This window comes from Gigantopelta aegis, chromosome 6 (assembly GCF_016097555.1).
Source record: "Gigantopelta aegis isolate Gae_Host chromosome 6, Gae_host_genome, whole genome shotgun sequence".
NCBI classification, from domain to species: domain Eukaryota; kingdom Metazoa; phylum Mollusca; class Gastropoda; order Neomphalida; family Peltospiridae; genus Gigantopelta; species Gigantopelta aegis.
This window is the reverse complement of record NC_054704.1, coordinates 26,398,804-26,413,167: the sequence shown is the minus strand read 5'-3', so window position 1 is coordinate 26,413,167 and position 14,364 is coordinate 26,398,804. Positions and strand designations below refer to the sequence as shown.

The 14,364-nt window shown below is 36.2% G+C and overlaps 1 protein-coding gene across 1 annotated transcript; it reads left to right on the top strand.

The window, feature by feature from the left end:
• Nucleotides 1-4,189: 4,189 nt before the first annotated feature.
• Nucleotides 4,190-10,658, top strand: LOC121376346 (UPF0462 protein C4orf33 homolog). The gene is made up of 6 exons (XM_041504191.1): nt 4,190-4,486; nt 7,282-7,472; nt 8,727-8,784; nt 9,180-9,231; nt 9,977-10,167; nt 10,505-10,658. The coding sequence occupies exons 1-6, from the start codon at nt 4,410-4,412 to the stop codon at nt 10,605-10,607; spliced, it is 672 nt and encodes a 223-aa protein (XP_041360125.1). The 5' UTR covers nt 4,190-4,409; the 3' UTR covers nt 10,608-10,658.
• Nucleotides 10,659-14,364: the final 3,706 nt, after the last annotated feature.

Genomic DNA, 14,364 nt, shown 5'->3' with positions numbered 1-14,364 from the left:
ATTTGTTTGCTATTTAGTCCTCTACCAGTCCAACCTAAGGGACTATATGTTTCATGTCCGTCTGTCTGTCTATCCGTATGTCCCACATAGTTTTCCAGATGTTTTTTTTGTTTTTGTTGTGGTTTTTTTTTTTGGGGGGGGGGGGGGTTAGAATCTCTTGAGATATTGAGCTGAAATTTTGTGTATAGCTTAATCATGTTCTGCTATAGACCAGGTTGAATATTTATGGCAATTTAGGTCTCACTACACAGATCACTTCCAGGTGACAGTTCATTTATCACGGTCCACTATAGTTCCTAATTGGGACACATGTTATGGGTCACATATTCACTTCTAGCAAATTGTGAAGAATTAAAACAGTATGTATGTTTAATGGTAAGCCTTCTGGCTGTATTTTGCCCATGTTATTTTGTAATATTGTGCATCGACCTTTTGGGACATGGGTATATAGTGCAAGTGACAGCCGGAGTGAATCGGTTAATGAACCACCTATTCGGACCGGTACTACAGCCAGATGCGGTCATATAGCAAAAAACTGAGACGGAAATGTTCTCAATTTTGGAGTGAAAATAAATGCTTATATAATGTATGTTTGCAATGGTGTATGTTGTTAGTGCCAACGAGAACCGTTCTATGGGCAATCTTCGCTTGAAGTTGGGCAGTTTAACATGGGTTTCAATGGCAGATGACATCTGTGTAGTGAGACCTTACCCATTTTTCACAGAGTTATGGCCCTTGAATTTAGGCAATATAAAATTTGTTTGGGCCTGGTAGGGGACATGTATTGCTATAGCAGTACTCTCAGAATGCTTGTTAAATTTGTCCTGGTGCAGGTTTTACGAGTATAAAATGTAAATTGTGATGGCACTTGTTTCAAAAGAATATCAGCCTACCTTATCCCACCCCCAATCTACACAATTGCACGGGTCTCCCCTGGGTTGTCATGCCACGACCAGAAGCAGTCAGGCCCTTTTTAAGGGCCCTATGGGCAACCTAGGGATACACCACAGCATCATAGAGGTCTAATTAACGAGCTACTCTCGATTCTCTAATGTCAAAACCTATACTAGCTCTGGAACTTTCTTTTTGACCGACGATTCAAAATTGCGCCCAATTTCCTCAACCAAATTTTCGCACTTTTTCTCTTTGGCGTAATACTCTGCGTCATTCAAAATTCCATAGCACCATCACCCCCATCCTTGCCTGCTACCAACCTTGGTCAGGCTGCTGGTGCTCCCTTGCACCTGCCAGTACAGGTGGTCCCTCCCCCCCCCCCCCCACCTTTCCTGTCCTGGATGGAGAGGCCGGCTCTTGTGCCCAAGACAGGCGTGCACTACAACAGCTTGTAAAGCCCTATGACCTGACCTGACCTGGCACTTGTTTAAACCAGTCTATACAAGTGTACTAAATGTGTAGCAAAAAACTTCCTGTTCGCTATCAAGAGGTGACAACTGTATATAGTTTGTTGATAACATTTATCCATACCTGTTAGTCTGAAAATACCTTTTATAGGATGCAAAGAGATAAATGAGGAATGGAAAAAAGGAATGTTTCCTTAAGGTCAGACAATTTTTATTTTTTGTCTTAGTCTAATTCTTACATAAAATAATGTCAGGAATGAGAATAAAAATAAATTAAAATACCAGGAAATTGCAATGTCACATAATATAAGAGTTGAAATAATCTATATTTCCTATGTAATATAACGTGTAACTTATTTCACATATACACTGTATTCATCTGTCCAAAGAATGCTAACTTGTTAAACAAAATTATTCAATATGTGCAATTCATGGCACCTTTTTCAAAATTATTTTTATTCTAATTTGAGAAAATTTATGTCATGTAAAACATAGAATAAAAAATGTCTGGCCTAATGATATTCCAGCACACATTTATATCAAGAGCTATTAAAACTGTCTACTTGTGCAATGTTTTGGCATAGACTAAAAATATCCCAGATTTATTTAACCTGGGTTAAATGGAATTTTAAAAATGCTTGATGATGTATTAGTGGTACTCTGTGAAATAGAAGAAAACCATATATTAAAAAACCCTATTTACATTCATGTGTGGTTGTGTTCAATTCACCACCTTTATCGCCTCTATTTTTTCTTCAGTTTATCATTTATATTTTTAGTTTTACAAAGTATTTAGCAATTAAGTAAAACAGCTGTGACCTTTATAGTGTAGTCAAGAAACTATCATTTAACCCAAGTTATTGGTCTACACAGGAACCTAAAAGTAGAGTTAAAGTTAAAAAGTGAACTTGAGTAATTGTCAAGTTTGACGCTAGTACAATTGCAGAGTTAAAATAACCCAGGTTAATTTTTCCCCCTGCAGTTTAACTCTGTATTTTTCACTGTGTAGACACTTAACCTCCGTTAATTTTGTTTACACAGATAGGCCTTTTGTCATAGTTTAAGAGACAAGGAGTGGGATATGGAGGTGGACAGAGAAAGAAGTTGAAAAATAGGAAGAGCTGCCAGACTGGGAAGAAATAGGATGTAACTCAAAGGAGAGAAATGAAAGGGACAAGTAGAATTAAAAAACAAAAAAAATAAAAAAATATGGTAATTGTGATATTTGGTCGACAGTGTAAACTAACAACATATTAATGGGAAATACTAGCAGTATCTCAGTGAGTCTCCCCTGGGTTGTCATGCCACGATCAGAAGAGATCAGGCCCTTTCTAAGGGCCCTATGGGCAACCTAGGGAGACACCCTACAGCACCAAGACGGTTATAATAAAGAGCCACTTTCGGAATACTAAAAGCAAAACCTATTGGCTCTCCTCACTATTTCAATTAGAATGACCATCAAAATTGCGCCAAATTTCCTTCATGTAAAATGCGCACCTCTTCCTCTTTGACATAATCCTATGGGACTTTCAAAATTCCATAGCACCAAATACCCAACGCCTGTCACCAACATTGGACTGCTGGTGCTCCCTTGCACTTGCCAGCGCAGGCGTTCCCTCTCTACAACCCTCCCCCAACCCTTTCCTGTCCTGGACAGAGGGAACCGGCCAAGGCCGGTCCCTGTGGCCAGGATAGGCGTGTGCTACAACAGCTTGCTCTGAATGTGCACGTAAATCTCTTTGTCATTGTCATTGTCATTAGTAGCTCAGTGGTAGAGAGAATTTGTTTGAGGTATGATGCCAAGAAATAGTATTTTTTAATTTTAATTTTTGGAATATATAAATAAAATGCTTTTTTTTATATTTCGATATAGCAGTTCACTATGTGAAGTAGCAAATCAGTTGATTTGAATTTTGCACAACAGGCACCCAAACAGAATGACATTTCACACAAAATATTGTATCCCGACATATGGTTATTTTGACAATTGTTCAGAATACAAAAGAGGAAACCCACTACTATGTGCCTATGTGGCTAAGTCCTACTTCATTCATTCATTCATTCATTCATTCATTCATTCATATTTATTTTCATCCTTATATCTAATTAAGCTTCAAGCATGTTGTCCTGGGCACAGACTATCTATCCAGAAAAGGTTTTTTTTAATGTTTTATTTAACGATACACTCAACACATTTTATTTATAGTTATATGGCATCGGACATATGGTTAAGGACCACACAGATATTGAGAGAGGAAACCCGCTGTCGCTACTTCATGGGCTACTCTTTTCGATTAGCAGCAAGGGATCTTTTATATGCACCATCCCACAGACAGGATAGTACATACCATGGCTTTTGTTACACCAGTTGTGCAGCACTGGCTGGAATGAGAAATAGTCCAGTGGGTCCATAGACGGGGATCGATCCTAGACGGACCTCGCATCAAGCGGATGCTTTACCACTGGACTACATCCCGCCCTCCCACCAGGAAAGTAAGTCAGTTGTTAGTGGTTAGTGAGAGGGAAGTTTGTGTAGTGGTCTTACACCTACATGTTGAGTCATTGGTGGGGGCTGGTACTGGGAACTGAACACAGTACCTTCCAGCCTTAACACCAATGGCTTAACCATAGAAACAATGGTTCTTTTCCATAGGATCACATGATATACCAATTGTGGGACGTTGGTTCAGATGGTAGTGGCTGTGGAGGTGGGGGTGGGGGGAGGAACAGGTCCACCAAGGAAATAAGGAAATGTTTTATATAACGACACACTCAACACATTTTATTTACAGTTATATGGCGTCGGATCCACCAAGGATGACTGATCTTGTGCCCCGTCACACCTAGACAAGCACTCTATCACCGAGTTACATGCCACCACAAAGTTGGGTTTTTTCTGTTAATAAAAATAGAGTAACTTTGCTATGAAACTATACAAACCAAGTTACCAGGAAGACGGTTATCAGTCAGGTGGGATTTTTCTCACCTACATTCTAAGATTGAGGATTTCACTGGTACCTGGACACTCGAGCATTTCGGAGGACATCAATGACCAGGGTTGAAACAAACATGGAGGCATCCTTCCTGGTGTTTGTTCTCGGTATCAGCATCTTATCTGTTCAAAGGTATGAGTTTTTTGTTGGGTTTTTTCCCAATTTTTTTACTTTTTATTAAAAGAGACTGTCCTAAGTTTGCAGCCATTGTAAGATGTTTCAAACTGACAGCATTTTTAACAAAAAAATACTTTCTTTTTTAATTCTTTTGTTTTTAAAAATTTCAGTGTCTGTATTTTCAATGTGTTTCTAGTTTTCTTAATGTTTAGGTAGTCCAAACTGGAATTTACTTCCAAATAATTTTGAATGTATAAAAAACATTATCATGTATTAGGAACTAAAATGAAGTTTGAAGTACTACAAACATTAGAACAATCAAAAATGTGTTACGTATATAAATACTGATATTCTAAAGACAAATTATTTAAAATATATAATTTTGTCATTATAAAGTCTCAATTAGTGAAAAAAATCTTAACAATGGCTCTTTAATGTATTATTATTTTTACTGAATTACATTGAAAACCATTTTTCTTTTTTTACTGGAATGTGTTTTGGACATTTCCATTGCCATTAGGTTTTATACGTGTAACCATTTCCCAATGTTACTATTTGTACCAGCTTAATGTAGACCAGTTTAGGAAATAGGTTGTCATTAAAAAATGTATATAAAATACAGTATTACTTTTTCCTTTTTTCTTTCACGATTACAAGTAGGTTGTTTTTTGTAGTATTTACATTACTCAGTCTTTTGAAGTCATTTCTTATTTTATTAGTCAATAACAGTATTTTGTAAATGGGTATACAAAGAAGGAAGGAAATGTTTTATAAAACGACGCACTCATCACATTTTATTTACAGTTATATGGCGTCAGACATATGGTTAAGGACCAGATATTGAGAGAGGGAACCCGCTGTCGCCACTTCATGGGCTACTCTTTTCGATTAGCAGCAAGGGATCTTTTATATGCACCATCCCATAAACAGGATAGCACATACCACAGCCTTTGATATACCAGTCGTGGTGCACTGGCTGGAGCGAGAAATAGCACAATGGGCCCACTGATGGGGATCGATCCCAAACCGACCGCACATCAAGCAGCGCTGTACCACAGAAATACAGTTATTAAGTAATTGTATGTAAAAAACACACCTGACAATGAAATTGTTAACATGATTGTATTTTGTAGATTGCAATGTTAAATGCTGACATATGAATATGACCACTTTTTAATAATATAATTTTTTTAAGTCTCAAAAGAATACTTTGGGTTTGGGTCATAGTTGACCGATGTGCTCCGTAGTTCCATTGTTGATAATTTTATATGGCTTTTTTTGGTCCATTTTCCATTCTTTATTTTTGTTTACAAGTGTATTCTCCAAAATACTTATTTAAGAGTTTGTAGGGTTTTTTTTTAATTAATAGTACATCAAATGGGAAAATGCATTTTACTATTTCTCTACCATTTATACTATTAGTAAAAGTATTTTAGTCTCTACATGTATTTGTAATATGAGCATTATTTTGTTCTTGCTTTTTATTACAAGGCCTAGCAAAATAATAGTCATGGTTCCAGTTACCCAACTGTCTCTAAAAAAAACCCTAACATTTTTAAAGAAAATTAGTCTAAACTGATATCACCAACATAGCAGATATTTTTGTATAACTTTTGCACAATATTTATTTGAGAATTAAACTGCATTCAGTTTGCTCTCTTGCTATATATATCTTAATATAAAATATTTCGATCTTTTGAAAAAAAAATCTACAATGCCTAATAGAGAGAAATAGAGAGAGAGAAAGATTTGAGCCTATCTATCTACCCAATATTTTCTGGCTTATGTAATCGGAACTACATTCTATTTTCATGTTCTTTGCAGTGCTCCTATGTCATACACCATAACGACTCTGTAGTACAGTACACCAATCTGTAATTGGAACCACATTCTGTTGTCATTTTCTTTGCAGTGCTTCTATGTCATACACCATAACCACTCTGTGGGACAGTACACCAATCTGTAATTGGAACCACATTCTATTGTCGGAACCACATTCTATTGTCATGTTCTTTGCAGTGCCTCTATGTCATACACCATAACCACTCTGTGGGACAGTACACCAATCTGTAATCGGAACCACATTCTATTGTCATGTTCTTTGCAGTGCCTCTATGTCATACACCATAACCACTCTGTGGGACAGTACACCAATCTGTAATCGGAACCACATTCTATTGTCATGTTCTTTGCAGTGCCTCTATGTCATACACCATAACCACTCTGTGGGACAGTACACCAATCTGTAATCGGAACCACATTCTATTGTCATGTTCTTTGCAGTGCCTCTATGTCATACACCATAACCACTCTGTGGGACAGTACACCAATCTGTAATCGGAACCACATTCTATTGTCATGTTCTTTGCAGTGCCTCTATGTCATACACCATAACCACTCTGTGGGACAGTACACCAATCTGTAATCGGAACCACATTCTATTGTCATGTTCTTTGCAGTGCCTCTATGTCATACACCATAACCACTCTGTGGGACAGTACACCATCTGTAATCGGAACCACATTCTATTGTCATGTTCTTTGCAGTGCCTCTATGTCATACACCATAACCACTCTGTGGGACAGTACACCAATCTGTAATCGGAACCACATTCTATTGTCATGTTCTTTGCAGTGCTTCTATGTCATACACCATAACCACTCTGTGAGACAGTACACCAATCTGTAATCGGAACCACATTCTGTTGTCATGTTCTTCACAGTGCCTCTACGTCATACACCATAACAACTCTGTGGGACAGTACACCAGTCTGTAATCGGAACCACATTCTATTGTCATGTTTTTTGCAGTGCCTCTATGTCATACACCATAACCACTCTGTGGGACAGTACACCAGTCTCGTCAGCTGATCATGTGAAGCTAACATTCAGCAGTAGTCCAACTGGCCTGCATATTTCTGTGGATGCTCCCTTCTACCACGACCCACCTCCTCCTGGAGGACAGCCGGGCTCTTCCTACAATCATCTGTATAACTTTGAAGGTACGGTAAATTTAAACTCATACTAACTTTGGAATAAAGAAAATAATTATGTGTACATAGTGCCGATTATCAAAATAACCTTTTTTTAATTTATTTAATGACATGCTCAATACATTTTAAATATGGTTATATGACATCAGACATATAGTTAGGGACCACAAAGAAAATTAAGAGAGGCAACTCACTGCCGCCACTCCATGGCCTACTTTTTTTTTTATTAGCAGTAAGGACTCTTTTGTATGTATCATGCCACAGACATGATAGTATATACCAGTGTGACTGCATTTGATACACCAATTGTGGAGCACTGGCTGGAACGAAAAATAGCCCAATGAGCCCAACGGTGCTAATTACAGAGTTAAAAGGTAGAAATAATGTAAGAGTGTGCAATACAAAATTTATGAAATAAGTTTGGAAATTATTTACTTCCTTGGTCAAGAGAAAACAGTACAATTTTCAAAGGATGTGCATACATTTTGATTGGCACAAACACAAGTGTGATCATTTATTTGTCACAATGATTATGTGTATGGTAATGTATATAGTATGAAAGAACTTGTTATTTATGGTTTTCTATTCATAATTTATATCCCCTCTAGCAAGAATGAGAATACCGGTAATACAATTTAAAAGGACCTTATCTTATATAAATTTTATGTGGGACATAATACTTGTACCAGTTTTTTTTATTAGTCCCCTACCAGTCCAACCGGAGGGGACTTCAGATTTCATCTTTGTCCTTTTATCTGTCTGTCCATCAGTCTGTCCCACATATAGTTTTCTAGATGTTCTTTTCACAGTGCCTGGAGATATTCAGCTGAAATTTGTGTAGCTTTTTACCATTTCTGTTACAGATCAAATTTTACTTTCATGGCAATTTACAAATTTTTGTCAGAGTTATGGCCCTTGAGAAAAAGGTCTGAAATTCAGTTTTTCTTATTTCCTGACTATTTCTCTCTCAGTGCATCAAGATATTGATAAAATATGGTATATAGCTTTATCATGTACCGCTACAGGTCAAGATTTTTTTCAATGCCTCAAGATATTAATCCGAATTTTTAATATATAAACTTTATCATGTACTGTTACAGATCAAGTTTAACTTTCATGGCGATTTACCCAGTTTCATAAAGTTATGGCCCTTGAATTTAGGAGATACAAGAATTTGTTGGACTGGGTAGGGGACATGCATTGCTTAAAGTTTCAGAATCAGGAATGCTTGTAAGAATAGTTTCCATCTTTTTACCTTTTCAGTTGTTGAGGCATTCTTCCTAAATGATCATAACCAGTATCTTGAAATTGAATTAGCACCGTAAGTACTAGTCTAGATATTGATCAATACATGTAGTTTCGTAGTTTCATAGACATAATTATGTTTTTTCTTATAAATTTTATATATTGAATGTTCAAAGAACACCACTGTAGACATCAGTTTTGACCAAAATTAACAGAAGTGTCCAAGACATAAATTTGATAACTAGTTACTCTTTTTATTCTTTTATATGTATCAACTAAAACGGTCTTTGAAATTATAATTAAAAATCCACCAAATAGTAGTATTAAACTTGTGGACCTTGATTCACTAAAATATATTTATTTATTTATTAGTATTACCAACACTCAGATATACAGCTAATTGTATTATTTACTGTTGGAATATTTTCATTAAATAGATATGACCATTGTTGAATCTCATCTTTATTTCAGACATGGTGAACATCTTGTTCTCATGCTTAATGGAAGAAGACATGCAATTAAGGTATTGGTGTAAAATATTAATTAGGCAAAGTGTAAAAGTTAACATCACATTGCAAAGGGAACATGTAATAATGCCATTTCCTCTTGATATACTAAAATGAAAATTGTGAAACTTATTAAATGTATTTGTCCCCATTTTATTATTAACTGTTAAATGTGTTTGTCCCCATTTTATTAACTCTTCTATATTCAATGATCAATTACATGGGCGTACATAGGGGGTTCGGAATCGCTTTTTTTATAATTTAATATATCTGACATTATTATATTTACTCAACATAGAAATATACGCCCAATATCTCTGCAATCTATTTTGGAACACCCTTTTTCAAAATCCTATGTATTGGAACCCCCCTTTTCAAAATCCTATGTATGCCCATGAATTATTATCTGTGTTCATGTGATATCCAATTAAGATTGAAGTGCAGTGTCCTAGGCACTCACCATGGCTATCTGAGCTGTTTGTCCAGGACATAGGTTAGTGGTAAGAGAAGTTAGTGTGGTGGCTGCAAACTGTCACAATGAGACATTAAAACAGACTTTGGGGGAATGATTTCAGTACCTGCCAGCACTAAAGCAGATGGTTTAACCATTAAGCCACACAGGCCTGCAGCCTTTCCCCTCATATTAAGACATATGCATATTGATATTTAATTTATTTGCCGATTGTGCACAACATGAATTTGATTTTTAATATTTTATTCTTGCTCAGTTATTTCCATTTCTAATTATCTTCACCTTTCCAGATAGGACTTCCAATCCAGTTTACTGCACACAGACACAAACACCGATGGACTGGCACAGCACATATTCCAGCAGACCTTTTCCCACCTCAAGTGACGAAATTTAATGCTTATGCAATTCATGGCACTTCTTCAGCAAGAACATATCTGTCACTGTATCCAGTTCCATATGGGAAGTTCACTAACCCTGATTTGTAAGTAGATGTATTTGTTCAAATTGTTAATTAATGACACATAAATATTATATAGTAGTTAATAAATATTTAGTCATACCAAATTCACTTTTAAAAGCTGTTTAATGAATTACCTCCATTTAATGTCACAAAAATCACTCCATACAGACACACACACACACACACACACACACACACACACCCATCTAAATATTTTTCGATAATTGACCCTTTGGACCCAGTCCCAGTACTTATAATTAAATATTATTTTCCTCTTTTTCTTTTAGAATTTATCTATACCCGGTATATAACAGTTACATCTTGAATAAAAACATGTATTTTTTTGGTATCATTTCAGCCATAAATTGGAATATTTCCATCACATAGATTTCAGCAGGCTGATTTCGAGTAATGCAAACAGTGAGCCATCTGCACTATGGAAGCCTTACATTGTTGGTTAAAATGTCATTTTAAAACTTTCATAATTAAAGAATAAAAATTTAAATTTCTTATACATTTTATGTTTTAGTGTATTATACATTATAAGCAAAAAGTGTCTTGTTTGTGAGAATGTGCTGCAGTATAATAGTCGAACATTTGCCAGACTCAACTCAAAATTTCATGACTTTCCAGGCCTGGAAAAAAAAAAAGACACGTGCAAATTCCATGATTTGTATGAAACCCAATTGCTTCCCTTTGAAATCGAGATGACCACAGCTAAGGAGTAGTTTAGTAGATTAAAAAAAAAACTAAGTTTGGTGTGGGTGTGTGGTTCCATATAGTGTCGATCTGAAATCTAAATAACCTATAACTGACTGATGCAGTGGGACCTTCTAAAAAGGAAATGAGGAAATGTTTTAACGATGTACTCAACACATTTTATTTACGGTTATATGGCATCAGACATGGTTATGGACCACACAGATATTGAGGGAGGAAACCCGCTGTCACCACTTCATGGGCTACTCTTTTTGATTAGCAGCAAGGGTAGTAGATAGTACATACTGTGGCCTGTTACACCAGTCGTGAAGCACTGGCTGGAACGAAAAATAGCCCAATGGGCCCACCGATGGGAACTGATCCTAGATCGATCGTGCATCAGGTGAGTGCTGTACCACTGAGCTACGTCCTGAACACCTTCTAAAAATGGCTGATTCAAAGGTGACAGATGATTCTATCAACATCCTAAACATGCTGTGTGACATCTTGGACCGGTTCATCAGTCTACAGCTGTTTTGACCTCTGATGAGCTTACTCAGCTCTATTAACGTGCCCCTATACCACAGAGGCTTCACACACATTTGTCTCAGGTCTGATAATGGTCTGTGACCTGACCTGGAACAGATGACGATAGCGGATCCAGGGGTCTGGACCCCCCCCCCCCCCCCTATAAATTCGAGCATGATGTGTTCAGCTGTAAGAGGCGCGCTGTGTAAAAGGAGAGATCAGTCATCACATTTGGACACACACACACACACACCCCGAAATTCTGCATCCGTGCCTGGATGATATGAACTTGGCATTTCTACTTCTCAAAACTATCTGTGTTGGTGTCCCATTATTATTGCATAAATTCAAACATCTTTTCATATTTTATTGCAAAAATAAATGAGTTTACATCCCTTTGTAAAACATAGTATCACAACAGAATAACACAGAGAGGATCAATAAGTAAAGAACAAAACTGCAAAAACTTTGCATATGACAAATATTAGTATAAGCATCAGTATAACTTGCATTTATTATTCAAATTAAATAGTTTTTTAGTAAAAATGTTTGGTAAATGTGCTTAAGTAAAACAAAACTTGTGACTTTCAAAGTGAAATCAAACACTGGCTTAACCGATGCATCATTTGTCAGTGTAACTAACAGGCGATTTCCAATACAAAATGAAATGCATAGCTGCCACACTGAATGTAGCTTACTTTAAAAGTACAATGCAGTAGTGCCAAATTGCTAAACATTTTTTGTCTTAATTTACTTGTAGACAAGTCACATAAAAATATACAATACAGTATTCTTTTTCTTTGTCCAGCTAAAATACCGTCAAAAGATTTTTTCAAATTGCAATACAAATATTTTGCTGTGCTTTAACATTTATGGAATGGAAGGCTAAAGATTGTTAGAATGCAAAAGAGTGTTAATGTGTGTGTGCACGTGGGTGGATGTGCATGAAAGAAAGTCAATAAAATGTTGATGTCAACAACATAAGTTACAGTAAGTTCTATTAATAGTAGACTCATATATGGTAAATATGTACAGTGACTATGAAGTTAGCACAAAAAGGATAAAGATTCTAGAAAAGTACAATAATAAGTATAAAAATCAGATATGCTTCAAAATAACACAGATGCCTTTTAGATTTTAGGTATGGTGGAATAGACATGTAATGTAAAATAAAACTCCAATCCCATCTTTAATTCTATCTTGCTGTTAAATTTTTACCAATATCTATAGTATAGATTGATTAAATAGGTAAAATAATCTTCAGAATTTTCTGGATTTAATACCCAATTCCCTTCACTGAAATGTTTTTTACACATTTATATCCATACCTAAAATTATTATAAATAGTCCTGCAGCAGAGGCCAACACAATTGTTCACAAGATTTTTCATACAGAGACCTAACAAATTTGATGGCCACCATTCTTTTTTTTATCCATGTGTTCCCAAGTTTACAATCAACTGCAACTGGTCAACTTTCTTTATTATTAAACTAAATGTTTTTCGCAACCCTACAAAGAGATGAAGTGTCGCAGCCAAATCAAGATACTGTGATACATATTATTTAGCTAGTCTTGTACAGCATGCACTAGTGTATACTGGGCAAGACTGGCATGCTTTTCTTCCATGAATGTGAGAAGATATATTATTTCCTTCACTCCACGTGTATTATTAGGAAGTCCCGCAAACGTCTGTACAGTAAAGTTTGTTTTGCAAAAAAACCCACCTCTAAAGCATAATGATTTAATAATCATCAACTATTAGATGTCAAACATTTGATAATTTTGATAGTCTCCGAGAGAAATAGCCCAATGGGCCCACCGACGTGGATCAATCCTAGACCAACTATACATCAGGTGATACTGGCTAGGACCCACCCCCGTGTCTACATAGAGTACATAATGAAATATCTAGGCATCAATACAAACATAGTGAACAGGACTAGAAGTTAAGATCACAATAGATGGCAGTAGTCAACATTTTAAAATGACAAATTAGGCTGATACTAGAATTGTGCTACATATTAAATATGCTGTAGGAAAATAGACCCAGCACATTGTTATGAGCAGTCAAGACAGTGATGTTCTTATATGGCTTCTGGATCATTGTTTTACAGTTGGAATAAAGGCAGTACACATATATGTGACGCAGTGAACTCTTTCTAGGACGATGGAAAATGTCCAGTTTATTGCAGAATGACGCAGAAAGTTGGACACTTTCAGCAGTTCCCAACCTGGAAACAGCCACCAAATCTGTTGGTCTGTGTACATTACATTATACAACAATGCTGACTGCCTGTTGTTGAACAAGTTTCAGTGTGACATTGTCAATAAAAAGAGCATGCTTGCGAAGAAACGGCCACCAACTGAAGACACCTAAATCTGCAGACTACACTGATGCCTTTACCTCTGATGACATGCCAATAAACCATAATGCCCTTGCATAAGATTTCCACAAAGTTGATTTCAAGAAAAAGTTTGATGGGTGTGCTTTACCCATGGTGATGAAACGGGCTCTATTTGATTCAACTGATCCTGAATTGCTGAACATCCTGGTGTGCACCTGACACTGGACAACCTTGCAAGGCAGCATGCAAATAAAGGGCAATGTATCCAAGGGATGCATCAGATGAATTTGTTGTGTGTGCAGATCCACCAACACAAGTCACGCGAGTTGATAATGAATCGAAGTGTATATATGAGTGCAGTAATATGTACAACACATTGTATGCACTACCTTCACATTTTTTCATACAGAGTTTGCTAAACATTCATTAGTTCTAACATTCACTTGCTCATTTATTTATTTATTAATTTATACAGACCTTAGAGGTTAGGTGATGTAGTTATCATGGTTTGTGGGTGCTAATAGCTGTATAATGACAATGCTTACTTACAACTGTATGACAAATGTCTGCCATTTTTATATGCTATTTTACAGTTAATAGTTATATTTTAGTATAGTCATTTTCAAATTTCAAAACATATTAATTT